We start from the raw sequence: 14,960 nt of genomic DNA, 5'->3' as shown, positions 1-14,960 counted from the left end.
AGAGGATCGTCCAGTCAATTGCGATCTCTGGCGGTGTAGTGTGGCTTCCGTTAAGGCAGACTCCCTGCCTACTCCAGCCCCATGTCACTCACGGAAGCGGGCAGCACAGCCCTGCAGGCAGGAATCTCCCTCCGGATGCTGCTCCTGCCTGCAAGCACCACCCCCATAGCTCTCATTGGTTTGAGCATTGGCCTGCTAAACCAGGGGTGAGAGTTCAATCCTTGAGGGGGGCCATTTAGGGATCTGGGGCAAAAAAATCTGTCAGAGAAGGTACTTGGTCCTGCTATAAAGGCAGGGACTGGACTTGATGACTTTTCAAGGTCCCTTCCAGTTCTATGAGATAGGAATACAGGTCGGTCACATCTTACGTGCATTTAACATGCGCGAATTCAGCTTTACGCAGTCAGCAAAAACAAAAAAGAGAAAAATAACAATTTAAATACTGTTCCTGTAGTGAAGTGATTCCGCCCGCCATTACACTCAATGTAATTTTGACTATACATGGTTTTCACTTTACGCACTGATTGCGGAACGTAACCCCAGAGTAAGAAAGATGAGACAGACCTGTATCTCCATTACAGACTAGATGACCTCTTGAGGTCCCTTCCAGTCCTATGATTCTTCCAACTGAAAGCACAGCCACTGAAATACAGCTTTCAACAAAAACTACTAAAATCTTTTGCTTTAAGGTGGGGAAGGATGACAAAGGAGTAAATTCTACAAAGATTAGCTTAATTACTTTAATGAATAAACACTAAATTGTTTGAAAGTTTGTTGCAAGCAGATCAAAAAGAAAATACTGGTGGAATAATATGTGCAGGCTCCATTTCAAGGAAAAATACACAATCAGAAGAAAACAGAAGACGACTTGAGTACATTAAAATACAATGAAAATGAAAATAAAATGAAAAAAGAAGTCAGCAATGGCAATATCATTAGCTTCAAGTCAAGTAGATGTTGCATACTCAGCTGGGACGGGCGAGAGTCAAAAAGCAAGCCTTGTATATCCAAGGAAACAAACATATTGCCTTTCTTACTGGCTTTAATATGAAAGACGTGTGAGTAAAAACTTCATGCCAGATGACACTGACCCATAAATCTCAAGCATCAGTGATTCCCACCTAAATTAGGTGTTTTTTTTAGAAAGATATACTGTATGAAAAACCTCTAAAGCCATTGAGGTTTGACTTGAAATATTTCCCTGTTAAAAACAAAATTGCTGTCCCAACTTGAACTTGACCTTATCAAGCTGTCATACAACCATAACATGTGATAGTGTTTTATAACTAAGAATCAGGGCTTGTCTTCACTACCAGGGAGATCGACGCTGCTGCAATCCATGTAGATGGTGTCAATATAACGGGTCTAGTGAAAACCCGCTAAATTGACAGCCCAGCGCTCTCCGGTCGACTCTGGTACTCCAGCTCCCAGAGAAGAATAAGGTAAGTCGACCGGAGAGTGTCTCCGGTCAACGCAGCACAGTGAAAATACCAGGATAAGTCAACCTAAGCTAAGTCAACTCCAGCTACGTTATTCATGCAGCTGGAGTAGCTTAACTTAGGTCCTCTTACCCTAGTAGTGAAGACAAGCCCTCAGTATCAGTCAGTGCAAGGATAGGAACTCTGAAGAAAATTCTGAGAGCTCTGAGTGTGTGGGGGCCCCCCCTCAGAAATGAGAGGATTAGGTCCCATCATCCTGGCTAAATTCCGATTCTAGTAACTAATGAAGCCTATCATCATTTCTCCTGTAATTTCAGTTAAATTATTCATTTCCCAGTCTAATTAATACTACTGTGTAGTATTACTGGCACTGTTCAACCGTGCTCTGTATTCCACCTCCAGTGGTGGATCTATTTCAGCAACGTGGTACAGAGAGTGCTGTACTTAATCTGTAAAGCAATTCCTGTTCTTCTGGATTGAAGGCACCATAAAGTATAATGTTGTATCTTACATAGACTTAAGTACCATATCATTCCCCAGGGGACTGCACTAGTCAAAACCCATGAGCCTAAGAGGAATCAGTAAGAAGAGGGATATTTTTTGAATTTTCCCCTGTAGGGATTAGAATATGACATATGGTGAGTATTCTAGGAAAATCTACTTCACAATTGTCATACTATTTCATTGTGGAAATAAGGAAGCTGAACACCACTTACGATTCAGTTTTCACGCAGACTACAGAGAAAGGGTTCAAAACCCAAGCTTCTTAGTAAATGAATGCTAAGTTACGGGTGACAATAGATACAAGTCAACTTTCACATTCTGGTTCATTTTACATAAAATACTTTTTCACTAGTAAAGCAGAAACAAAAATACGTAAGATATTATCAATGTCTAGCCTCAAACAAAGTTCAGAGGGAGGCATAGCTCAGTGGTTTGAGCATCAGCCTGCTAAACCCAGGGTTGTGAGTTCAATCCTTGAGGAGGCCATTTGGGGATTTAGTTGGGGATTGGTCCTGCTTTGAGCAGGCGGTTGGACTACATGATCTCCTGAAGTCCCTTCCAACCCTAATAATCTATGATTCTATGAAAGTATTGAAAACAAACATCTACTTGCAATTTTTGAAACTGACCAACTCCAAGGCACAGTTACTTTTAAATGTCCACTTTTTTTTTTTTTTAATTCCATTACAAAAATGGAAAACAGGTTTTCTGTTCCCATTACTATTTGTAAAGGTCTTTCAGCAAAGAAAAAATCTGACTACACAAAGTGCTTACAAATGCACATGTTAAACAAACAAACAATTTCTCCCTCCTGTTTTTTTTCCATGGATAGTAATTTAGTTACAATAGATACAACATTTCCAAACAGTCTGATTTTCAAGTTGACTGTGTCCCTTAAGTACTAGGCAACAACGATTAAATGATATTGTAACTTACCAAAAAACTTTTCTTTATCAGATTTTAGAAATAAATTTTTTCTCGTGCAATTTAACTGAACATTTTATAGCTCAATGCAAGAATCTTAATTATAGCAGTGGGATCCTTACCTGGCCTTTCAGACTGGATCTTTAAACAAAGCTGTTTTACAAAGTCCAAAGGTAGCTGAACAACTTCCTAAAACACAAATTTTTAATATTTTAACAGATAGGTTCTTTTAAAAGGAAATATCTTAAAATAAAATTTTACATGGAAATACATAAATACATAACATCTTGAATGGGTGTCAACAAAGTAAGTCAAAACGTTACATAAGATCAACCAAACTGCAGCGAAAACAAGCCATTTGTTTGGTTGAGAGTTTTGTTTGTTATTCAACCCTATAAAACAGTAAAAGTTTCATCTTACCCTGAGTGTCTGAGGAGACCAGATAAGCAATACCATATCCTGGCATGAGACACAGAAAAAGTCCTTCGCCAGTTTGTCAGTTTCATGCAACTACAGGAACATTATGCATTTTCTTAAAGTAACAAATCAGTTTCTCTTTGTACTTATAAACTGGCAAAGTTCTTGTATTTAAGGATTTAACACAGCAACCAAATACAGCCCAGGAACTTCTAGATTGTAGTGTAACTAGATCTGATCTCCACACTCATGGAAGCAACTCAGCTATCAAAGAATTGAAATAAGGAGGTAATGGATTACACGTCTCAAAATATTAGGCTCTCCCAGGCTAAATTCATCGGCCAGAAAAAGAGCAAAAAGAAGCTAGACATTTTGAAGGTTATCCATCTTTCCCTAGAAAGAGAAGGCAGGGCTGGGTGAAGAAGAGACCCCTTCCTCCAACACGCCACATTGGGAAACAGGCTGGGCAGCCCGTGCTTACAAAACAAGTTTGAAGTCAAAGACAATAGATTAAGTAATGATGTATCATGGGCAGGGCAGGGTTCCATTCATAATTGCATGATCTCAATTATAATAAAAAAATTGCATCTCTCACCTTGTGCTAATTAAGTATCAGAGAGGTACTCTAATTCTCTTGCATGAATGGCTACAATCTGGAGTTTGTTTATTATTTCATAATGTAATAGTATCTCTTATCTTACTGAAATGCTTGTGTTAAAACCATTTGCACAGTCCACTTGAACTGTAATTCCACATAAAGTTTCAAACACAACATTTTCCCTAATTTGGCAGTTTAGATTTAGGGTTTACCACATTTGTGTCTCCTCTTCCACACCGAAAGAGACTGGGCTATATTAAAGGTAGACTTGAGGAGTGGGCGGCGTTTAATACTGTATTGTGGAATTTATTTATCATGTTACCAGTGTTCACAAGTCAGCCCCCATTGTGGAGCTGATTTAGCTATATATGGTATGAGCTAAGCCAACAGCTTTTAGTCTCTTGTGTTCTAGCTGTGTTAAATGTTTCAGCTTTTTGTTGTTGTTCAATAGATATATTCCAAATCTCCCTTTTTTTAATTAAACTCAAGATTTTACTGCAGTATAAAAAGTAAAAATAGTGCCCTATTTATACTGCAAGCTCCACTGAGCTTTTGTTTTACAAAAATGAGCAGCTTACTCACAAGACAGAGCCAAGAAAACAGGTAGTTCTAGTTCCTTCTATATTTATCTAATGCATAAAGCTGCCAGTGGAGCAATAATGATGTTTAAAGACAATTTTTTCTAAATTTATATCCATATAAACATAAAGTTGACAACACCAATCTTTAGAGGCAATATCCCTCCTCTCTCTCTCTCTCTCGCCCCTCAGCTCCCCATGCCTTCCTTACATAGAAATGATACCCAGGTGACTTAACTGAAGAATCAGGTCTTAAGTCATTTTATCATATCTTTTTCCATCTTGGTACTTTTATGGTTTCAGTGACTATAGTATCTAAGCACCTTGCAAAAGGTAATAAATTTATCTTCATTACATCCTAGTAAGGTAGAAAGTATCATCCGCATTTTACAGACTGAACTGAGGTGCAGCAAGATTAAGTGAATTGCTCAAGAACCCTTAGTCTATAGCCAACTGAGGAATTATCCCATATCTCCTGATTCTCAATCAAGTATCTTAACCACCATGCTACCTCACCTAAACTTTTCCCCCTACCACTAATAATCTTACACTGGAGCTTATTCTAAGCAATTTCAGGGTTTGGTTTGGTTTTTTTAAATCAACTTACCAGAAAATGTTTTTACCTTCCTCTGCCCTCAAATACAGAATTTCCTGACAACAAAAGTTGTGTCAAGGTCCAGAAAGGATATTATTTACCTATATAACAGTAAAAGAATTCATAACCCTAGCAGGACAGAAATGGGAACTTTCTCCCTTCAGAATTGGATATACAGCGTTCACTTCTGGCTCCAGAAGATCATGAAAAACATTAAAATTGTGTCATTTTATGTCTAGAAAGGCTATTTAATATATTCAGAGATCTTAAATTTGTCCTTCTAAGCTTTGCATTTTCAGGCTCATGGTAACAGACTTTATATGCAGAACAAAAAAAGTGGTCCAATAAAATAGTTAAGATGCCACCATTAAAACGTTTGTGAAATAGTTTCCTTGTAATCTATATGACATTACATACAACAAAGCTACATTAAAATAATCTAGTTATTTAGGTTGCAACGTCAAACACTCCAAAGTTAGGCAGTACCAGAATTAATGATGCCTTAATTTGTCTCCTTTTTACATATGCACTATGATAGTCTTTAATTACATGACTTATGGTTCAGGATGAGCTGTGCCTTTGACCCTATGACATTCTGGGATCCAATCCAGCCTAGTGAAGAGTTGTGTCACTACCTGCCCTGCAACCCTAGGTGCCTCACAATGCTTTGCTGCTGTAGCTCCCACCTGCACCACCCACAAACAGCCTTCCAGCCTGCAGGTAACACCCCGAGTGTCTGGGGATAGCTGCCGCCTGCCAGCCACGCATTAGCTTCCACCAACCTTGGTTACTACTTTCAGGGTGACCCTCAACATGCTCCCAGTCCTGGATTTTCCCCGAAAACATGTGTTCCGCACTGTCCAGCCCTCTCCTGGGCAGTTCACTTATTAGAGGTCCATAGCCCCTTTAAGGGGTCAATGTACAACAGTTTGCTACTTCAGCTAAAACAGTTCAGTTCAAACACAACACTGGATTAGCTTTGATTAAAGAATAAAGTAAGTTCAACTACAAAGACACAGATTTTAAGTGAGTACAAATATAAATCATTGAAGTCAGAAATGGTTAAAAGAGAAAAGAAAATAAAACTAGTAACTAAAGAAACTAGACTTGGTTCAAGGTAAAATTCTTACCACAGGTTCCCTGCAACACTGCTGACCAAGTATTTTAAGTCAGGATCAGCCCCCAAAGGACTACTTCCTTTGTCTTCTCAGGTGAAAGAGTGCGAGTGAAAGAGAGCATACCTGGGGTGTTTCTACCCCTCTCATTTGTACTCCAGTCATCCTCTAAAATGCATTTTCCTGAGAGTCACCCCTAGATAAAGTTCCTGCCAGCAGTGAGGATGGAGACATTGGCTCTTGAGGTGAAAGAGGTTCCATGCTGCTGGTTGTTAAAATATAAAGCCATCTGTTTCTGCCCTCCTTTGCTGCCAAAGAATGGCCACTTGAAAGTGACTGCCAATCAACTTTCATGACACCTGGTTAGAGCTATTGCCTTGTCCTTTGTCTTGGAGAAACTGGTTTGCCTCCTCCCCAGATTTGTTTGATAAACACATTTCAGTCACAACTTCAGCTTATGTTCATAACTTTACATGTAATGTTGCTAAATTAATTTCACCATGATATTATTGGCCAATGAGTTACTAGTTTTCAAATGATACATCACACAGCATATTTTTACATATTACAATTGTGTTTAGAACATGAACACAGGAGTGTATTCAGTCACCAATCCCCTACGGGTACCCTTTCCAAGGGACAGGCCTGTACTTCTCTTACAGTGGAATCCCTCTAATTCACCCCACTTTTAGACTAGGTTGCAAGCTCACAGCACCCCTCCTCACCAGCCATGTCCTCAGCAGGCCCAGTTGGGTCATGACCACTGTGGTAGACTTCCCTTCAGCATTTGTGATCAGTATGAAAATGCAGTAATCAAACAAACAGTTTGCTCAAAACAAACTACTATTTATTTAACCATAGAAACAAAGAGGGAAACAATTAATTCAAAATGCCTATACATGTTATCTTACCAAAACCTATATCTTTCCTTGCAAGTGTAAGTGGGCCCCTGATGCCTCAGGCATTTGGACTGCCAGTGAGGCAGACTGCATCCCTGCCTCTCAGTTTGACCCAAAGGCAGTGCCACCCACTTCACAGTCATTTTATGAGCATCAACAATTGAATTCAAGTCACAGTTTGGCTTCCTAGTAATGTATAAAACCTCCTAGGACTGAGTTAACTCTTTCCCCCCAGTGTAGCAGAGAGTATGATAATAATCATATAGAAAGAGATATGGACTATTAGTTCAAGATACAGCTGTCTCCCACATTGTTCACATATGATCATATGCTATTTTTTCAACAGGACCCCGTCTCATTTCAGTGAGCTAGATGTGCCATAGTCCCAGTTATTCATGACAGTATCAAAAACAAATAAAAGTGAAAATAGGTAGCACCAGATTGAGCCTGGTACCATAAAAACTCATGGATGTAACTTCTATGCCATAAAAACCTATTAAAACAGAATGGGACTCCATTTTTAATGTTATTATTGACATGAAGATGTAGAGTATTCTAAACTCAAGCTCATGTGCTTGAGGATGGTCAATTCATGCTATCCTTTCACAACTGAAATGGAAGATTTACAGAGGTAAAAATATTTAATTCAACAACCAACATTCCAGAATGAGAGATTTAATTTTCTTCACAAATCTCTCCTGTGTCTTACTCATGTCTGAGGTCTTAAGAAGCCACCTTGATCTGGCCCACCACAAAACAAGAGCCCTCATTGCCCTGTAATCCAGGGCAACCGCTATAAACCAGATCTCTTCTCTTCTCCCACCAAATCTGTGGCAAAATGCTACACAGCCACCTCAGATGGCTGAGTCTTCCACATATGAACCAAATTAGGGCATGAAAGCTTTCACTCCCATCCCCACTAACTGCTACCTCAAACACTTCCAAACCGATAAATCTTCAGTGGCTCAATCCATGGGGCAAAAATCTAGTGATCTGATCACAAAGTAGTGCAGAGCATGAGCTCCGGTCGAAGCTGTGCATCTCATATGAACAACATGCACAGAAAGGTCTGCACACCTTGCATCAAGCAAAATCACTTCACCTACAAAATGTTTCTAAAAAGACTAATGGATAAGCACTTAAACTATGTAAGTTAAGGATAAAATGATTACCCCATAATGAACATATTTCTCCCCAAAAAACTGTTTCATGACGTGTTTTCCGAAGTCTACTATGTTTTGCAGGTGGCAGAAGATTTCCTCTGGTGCCTGAAAAAGAAAGAATAGTACATGGTCATAAGTATTTTGTGAATACATGCAGAAATAATAATATACAGCACTTGAAATATCCACGTCTTCGAAATTTTCCAAAAACTGGGGGCAACTGCCATCAACTTCTGGAGATCCTAAAGCTGTCACTGAAATTAAAGTAAGTTTCTAGTCCTTACAGTTGCAAATATAAGTTTCCGAACATGGAGCAAGTATAAATCCACGTAGCAATGCTTGTTAAGTCTGCAGACAAACTGCACAAGTGCCTGTGCCGCTGGTCAAGCTTTGGTAAAAACTGCATATTGACATACACAGTACTATGATCAATTTCACTGCTCCTATCTGAAACCTTATGGGTAGCAGTAAAACTTTCAAGAATCAGATCAATTTCCCTCTACTTATGTTTAGGAAATTTCTGAGCAAAAACGGTAAAGGTAGATAATGAGGATTGAAAAAAAGTACACAGGGAAAGAACAGATTAGTCAAGACCCCTCTCTACTGTCACTGCCACCCTTGCAACAGCCAGGAGGATCTCTGGGGGTTAAACAGGGAGATGATATTCCTTCCCACCCACAGACAGAGGGATTGAGAGTGAGAGCAGCCTTTAATTTTACCTGACTTACCTAGCTGTTGCCCTAGACAACGTGCCCCCTTATTGTCGTTTAGTCTTCTATGGGTTTTAAACCCTATGTATAAGATGGTGGGGATAAACTGATGAGGAAGTATCTGAGTGGCTGTGAGTATGGAAGAGGGGAGAAAGAGGGGATTTTTACACTGATGTGGAAGACAGAAGACTGAAAATCTGAGGGACAACAGCAAATAGAAGCTAGAGAACACATGGTAAGGAAAGAGAGAAAAGGGACTATATCAGAGAAAAAACAGATACGGAAATATATTAAATCTGATACAGATTAACAACGTTAGGATTAGATTTATTACATAAACAGTGCACAGCGGTGTATTTTATTTTATTTTTTAAACTGAAGGGTGCATGACTGTTAGGGCTGTAGTGATACAGGTATTTTTCAATAAGATCTGGTAAACTTAGTTCTCATGCCAATAAGTGGGGTAAATTAACTGATTAATCAGATACTGTAGCTGGTGCATTTCTTTAATGCAATGTGAAGTGTGAATTAACATTTTATCTATAATATGTTTAATTTTATAATCTCAAAACTATCTGAGGATCCTAATTTTGGGAGAGCTTTCAGCACTTCTGAAGAAAAACTAAAAGGCTTTTACCCATGTACAGTTCTACAGATGACACAAACTTTATGATTTAATGCTGTTTACCTAGTTAGTTTAGTTTTTCCACAATGAAACTTCTTAACCAATTAATAACTTATATGGACTACACAACTATGACGCCTCGTCTACACTACCTTTTGCCCTCAAAAGAGTGGGGGCGTATACACTACAAAGCTGCTTTTGGTGGCAAAATAAAAGCACCTTGACAAGAGGCAGAGATTTCCGCATCAAAGTTAAAGCATCAGTGTAACTGACCTTCCCTAGTGTCCCACAATCCCCACTGCAACCACTCTGCTCACTGCTTTGAACACAGATGCCCTGCACCTAGCTATGCAGGCATGCACCCTTTCCCTTTCAAAACTCCTGGAAGCTTTGACACTCCTCAGCATGGAGAGCTCACAAAGCTGTTGAGGATGCTGCTCTTTGTATCCGTGGAGACTGCGGGAGAACTCTAAGGGAATCACAGAACCATTAATGTGGAATCCTGCTCTCCCTGGCAGTCAGAACACAGCAACAGGCAGAGAGGGCTGCTGCTGGTGGGGGGGGGAGGGGGCGTGAGGGAGACTGCTGTGCTGTAGCAGAGTTGGGGGATGATGTGGACACGGAGAGTACAGTGTTGCCTCTAATTTTTCCCACTCATGTAAGGAATGAATTTTGCACATAACAAAATTCATGTGGTGGAGGGTAGTGCTGAGGGTTTGGAGTGTGGGATGGGGCTCAGGGCTGGGGGGGGGCAGGCTCTGGGGTGGGGACAGGGATGAGGGGCTCAGGGCTGGGGCAGAGGGTTGGGTGCAGGGGGTGAGTGCTCTGGGGTGGGGTTGGGAATGAGGGATTTGGGGTGCTCCGGGGCTACAGTGGGGAGAGAGAGGACTCTCCCCAGCACTCTCTCTCAGCAGCAGCACCTGGGCTGGCGGGGAAAGGTGCCTCTCCCTGCGGCAGGAGCTCTGGGGCTGCAGAATAAGCACCCCTCTGCCAGTCCCAGCAGGACAGGTGTCTCTCTGAGGCCAGGCGCAATCTGGCCGCAGCAGGTCCGGACCGCAGGCTGAGTTGGGAGCCAGGGAAGGGGCACCCCTCCTCCAGCCACGGCAGGTCCCCACCCAGATGGGTTCCCTGTGCACCTGTGCAGTGCTAAATAGGCTACTGTGCAGTTTACAGGGAACAGGGGTGGGAGAGGAGATAACCCCTTCCCCTGCCTCAGGATTGGTTGCTCAGGCTGCTGTCTGAACTTAGAGACAGCATGCCGACACACTCTCCCCTAACACACACTGTTTCTGTCTCCCCCACACACATAGACACACTGCCTGTCACACATACTCCCCCATCCCCCACCTCCCCACACACTTCAATTGAAAAGCGGCTGGTGATCTAGTAGGATGCCCTACTAGATAGGATTGAGAAACCTGCATCATATGACATTGTACCTGCCCCATGAGGCATTACAAACCCTTCTCAAAACACCCTGTGACCAGTTGCGCAGTGGGGTAGCTACCCACAGTGTACTGCTCTGTGTCAGTTCTAGAGCTGCTAGTGTGGATGTGCTCTGCCGACACAAGGAGCATAGTGTGGACATGCAACAGAGGTTTAATTAAAGTGCTTTAATTAAAGCTGCATAACTTTCGTTGACAAAACTCTGTAGTGTAGACATTGCTTGAGTTTACTTATCTGTATTAGCACAGTCTGGTTTTCGTTAACCAAAAAGGATTACCAACATGAAAAAATATTATATAATAGACTATTACATAACCAGTAGGAAGAGAAAGAAGCAAAAAGTGTTTAGGTGGCACTTTTGTCATTCTAGAAAAATTAAGATGTGTCTTATTTAATTAACTCAAGTAGCATTATCCCTCGCATTTTGTTTTTCCAAGTGTAAGGCTGGCTCTCCCTTAGGTTCTTTTGTGGAGGTTCAAGTGAGAGCGGGGAAAGTTTAAGGAAAGGAATATTCTTGGTTTTGCTTGAAGATGTACCAAAATCAGAAGCCAATACTGAATATTCAGTACTGAACAATGACCTCTCAATAGATAATTGATTTCTTGTTTCTTGACTCATGAACCTTCGCCCCCAGCCCCCTCCCCCAAAAAAAAACGTTTATCAGCAGGCAAGAAATCTCAGCAGGATACCATGCTGACAGGACTGAAAACAGGCTGCCTAAAGGCAGCCATATTCCTCCCCACCTGTGTAAGACGACCCTTTGTTACAGCACGCTCTTTTTAAAATATTTTGCATTAGGTGAGGCCACATTTCTGTGCTTAGAGGTTTATGACAGATGATACCTACAAAGCAATCCTCCATTGCAGACAAATGACCTAGAAGGCCTTTGCTATCTCTTAACTTCCATGGCTGTCAAATTACTGGGCTTCTAGAATCATGGTTTCTCAGCTGGGTACACAGCTTTGGTCTTCAAGTTGATAAACAACTCCTCCAGGGTCAAACATTAAGTCTTCAGTTCTGTTCCAAGGAAAACTAGTCATTTCTAAATATGAATAGGATGTCATAACATTAAAATTATATAATATCCTATATAAAATACAAAAAGGATTTTCAAACCACTGTCTGACAATCACAGTGCCTGCCAGCCAAAACATGGAATGTTGAAACCAGCTAAAATCAGCTCCACTTCAGAACTCAATTCCATAACATGCTACAGCAGTGTTTGCACAAATGACGCACACCATCACTCCTGCTGCCATATTATTCACTGAAATATCAAAGCACATTTCAGATACTTGGTACATACTCTGTTCATCAGTATGCAACTTACTATTAACAACTATGAAAAGGAGGGGAAGAGAACAAGTCTATAAGCTAACTGGACAACTCTGAATTGAAGTTTCGCAGCCACCCTTGTTACCTGTCAGCTCTGTGTATCCTGCCTGTCTGACTCACGAAAGATTCCTTCCCCACCCCCTACCCCTGCTTGAACCAAAACTGATCAGAAGAAAGACTTACAAAAAGCAATGAAAAGGCAGTGGGAGACACACCTAAACCCTTCTGGACAAGGGTGACAGGATTAAGGCAACTGCCCTAGCCTCATCTGCATCAAAGATGGGACAGGGAGGCATCTCCTTTAGCATACAGAATGGAAAACAGAGATTCCAAGGGAAGAACCACACTGAACTCTGGGACCAGAAAAGCAGGGAAGCACTGCAGGATGGGGGATCTCTGCTCCAGATGTTAACTACTGAGCTGGGTGTGTGCAGGCGTGATCAGACCAATTCTAGCAATAAGTCCTTTATTGGTATCCAAAATACTGAAGCTGTTGAACTGCATTGTGAGCTCCCTGGAAAGAATGCTGTCTACAGCCAGGAATGAGCAACTCCGATTGTCTAGCCTGAACAAAACAACTTTGGTATACTCCCTTGAGCCATCAGTTTATCCATAAACAAATCTAGTATTCTCCCCTGAACCATTGTTGTTTCCCTACAAAAACCCCTACCCAGGCTCAAGTAAGGTGCTGATGCCTGGATCCAAAATCTGCATCAGTTCCATTGGGACTTCATCTTCTCCTGACTGTTCTGGGGGCTCTGCCTGTCTCCAGCTCTCCGGACCCTCAGCTACCACCACCAGCCGGGAACCCCAACCAGTTCAAGCTTCATGGAGTGGTGAGAAACCCAAACCTCTCTCTATTTTTTTTTTCTACTCTAGGTATAGCTTTCTAACCCTAACTTGTGTGATCAGATACAGTTTTCTAAACCTGACTTTTATAATCAAATTTAAGCCAGATTTAATATTCTGTTTTGTTTGTTTGGCTCTCCTTGTATGGTAATAAATAACTTTTATGGTTAAAATGATTGATCCTTCCCTCTCTCTCTTCAGTGTTTTTGGCTTCCTCATTTGCTCTGCAGCAACACTCCTCTTATCTAAGCTAAAGATCCCTGTAGCACCCAAAAATCCTGTGGGGTTTACTCATCAAGTGGGTTACTACTAGTACACTTGTAATGTGAAAGCACAGCTCAACCCAGCCTGTTGAGTCCAGGGTCATATAAGGGGTCAGCTTGGGAGTGCTGATTGACCTGGTTCACTCAGACAAGTGTGTGAGAGAGAGTTAGTTTCTGGGGTGGGAGGAATACAGCCCTGGGGGAGTTAGGTCCTGCAATATAGCTCCATTGGGACAGAACCTGCAGAAGGAAGAAGCAGAACTTCGTATGAAAAGGCAAGTGACACAAGCAGCACATTGACAGAATTACAGAACCCGGTGGGGTTTGCTCATCAAGTGGGTTACTACTAGTACAATTGTAACATGAAACTGCAGCTCGACCCAGCCTGCTGAGTCCAGGGGCATATGAGGGTGGCAGCAAGAAAGTGCAGCTCGAAAAGTAACCTTAGTAAATGAATGTACCCCAAAGTAATGGGCAAAACTGGTAACACCCATCAAAAAACTGAAGCCTGTGATGATTACTCAGACGAGGCCCTCAGGAGTAACTACTACAATAGAATGACTTCCAGATCATGATTATAAACTAGGTCATTAAAACTTGACAACATACATGGATATTACTGTGACAGAAGATATACAAGAGCCTGGATAATAAAGACAGAATACTAGAACTCCATTCCCTTTGCTTTGGCTACACAGAAAAACAGTATTTGTAGAAGTGTTATCCACTGTATGAAATGTAAATATATACATCTAGGAACAAAGGATGTAGGTCATATTTAGAGGATGAGGTACTCTATCCTGGAAAGCAGTGACTGAAAAACTCAGGGGTCATGGTAGATAATCTGCTAAACATATGTTCCCAGTACTGTGACCAAAAGGACTAATCACTATGTGATCCTTGGATGTTGTGGAATATGTTAAGTAATGTTCAGTTAGTACTATTTTATGTACAGGATTGTAGGGGAAGTAAAATCTGTGGGTGGACATGATAATAATGTAACATCTGAAGACTTTGTTAAAGGCTTTGCGGCTGGTAAGTCGTCCAAATTCCATATTGGGTTTCAGAAATTGTATGGAGAGCCAGTTAGGGGAGCGGAGACATGGCCCCCCATTCTTCCCTCCCCCCTGCTTTTCACCCCCCAGCTGGCCCCCCCGGGACTCCTGCCCCATCCACACACACCCCGCTCCCTGTCCCCTGACTACCTCCCCGATACCCCATCCAACCCCCGCCACCTTCCTGACTGGCCCCCCTGGGAACCCTAGCCCCATTCACCCCCTGTTCCCCACCCTCTGACCGCCCCAATCCCTATCCGCCTCCCCAAACTCTGCTGCCCTCTATCCAACTCCACCCCCACTCTCCCTGCCCCCTTACCACGCTGCCTGGAGCACCAGCAGCTGGCAGTGTTACAGCCACACTGCACAGCACAGAGCATCGGGTCACGCCAGGCTCTGCAGCTGCGCTGCCCTAGGAGTTCACAGCCCACTGCCCAGAAAATTG

At 41.9% G+C, this 14,960-nt stretch overlaps 1 protein-coding gene across 2 annotated transcripts in view; it reads right to left on the bottom strand.

Annotated features, from left to right (window-relative positions):
• The window catches only part of IPPK (inositol-pentakisphosphate 2-kinase), a 100,636-nt gene that overhangs the window by 33,485 nt on the left and 52,191 nt on the right, over positions 1-14,960 (bottom strand). For both annotated transcript variants that reach the window (XM_075072796.1, XM_075072795.1), the window contains exons 3-4: positions 8,242-8,337; positions 2,990-3,056 (exon numbers count right to left, since the gene is read on the bottom strand). In XM_075072796.1, coding sequence (XP_074928897.1) covers positions 2,990-3,056; positions 8,242-8,337 — 163 coding nt within the window. The remainder of the gene's footprint in view (positions 1-2,989; positions 3,057-8,241; positions 8,338-14,960) is intronic.

The sequence above is a fragment of the Chelonoidis abingdonii genome, chromosome 16 (assembly GCF_003597395.2).
Source record: "Chelonoidis abingdonii isolate Lonesome George chromosome 16, CheloAbing_2.0, whole genome shotgun sequence".
Lineage (NCBI taxonomy): Eukaryota > Metazoa > Chordata > Testudines > Testudinidae > Chelonoidis > Chelonoidis abingdonii.
Note: the sequence above shows the minus strand (reverse complement) of the source record. Positions and strands in the feature narration are given on the sequence as shown.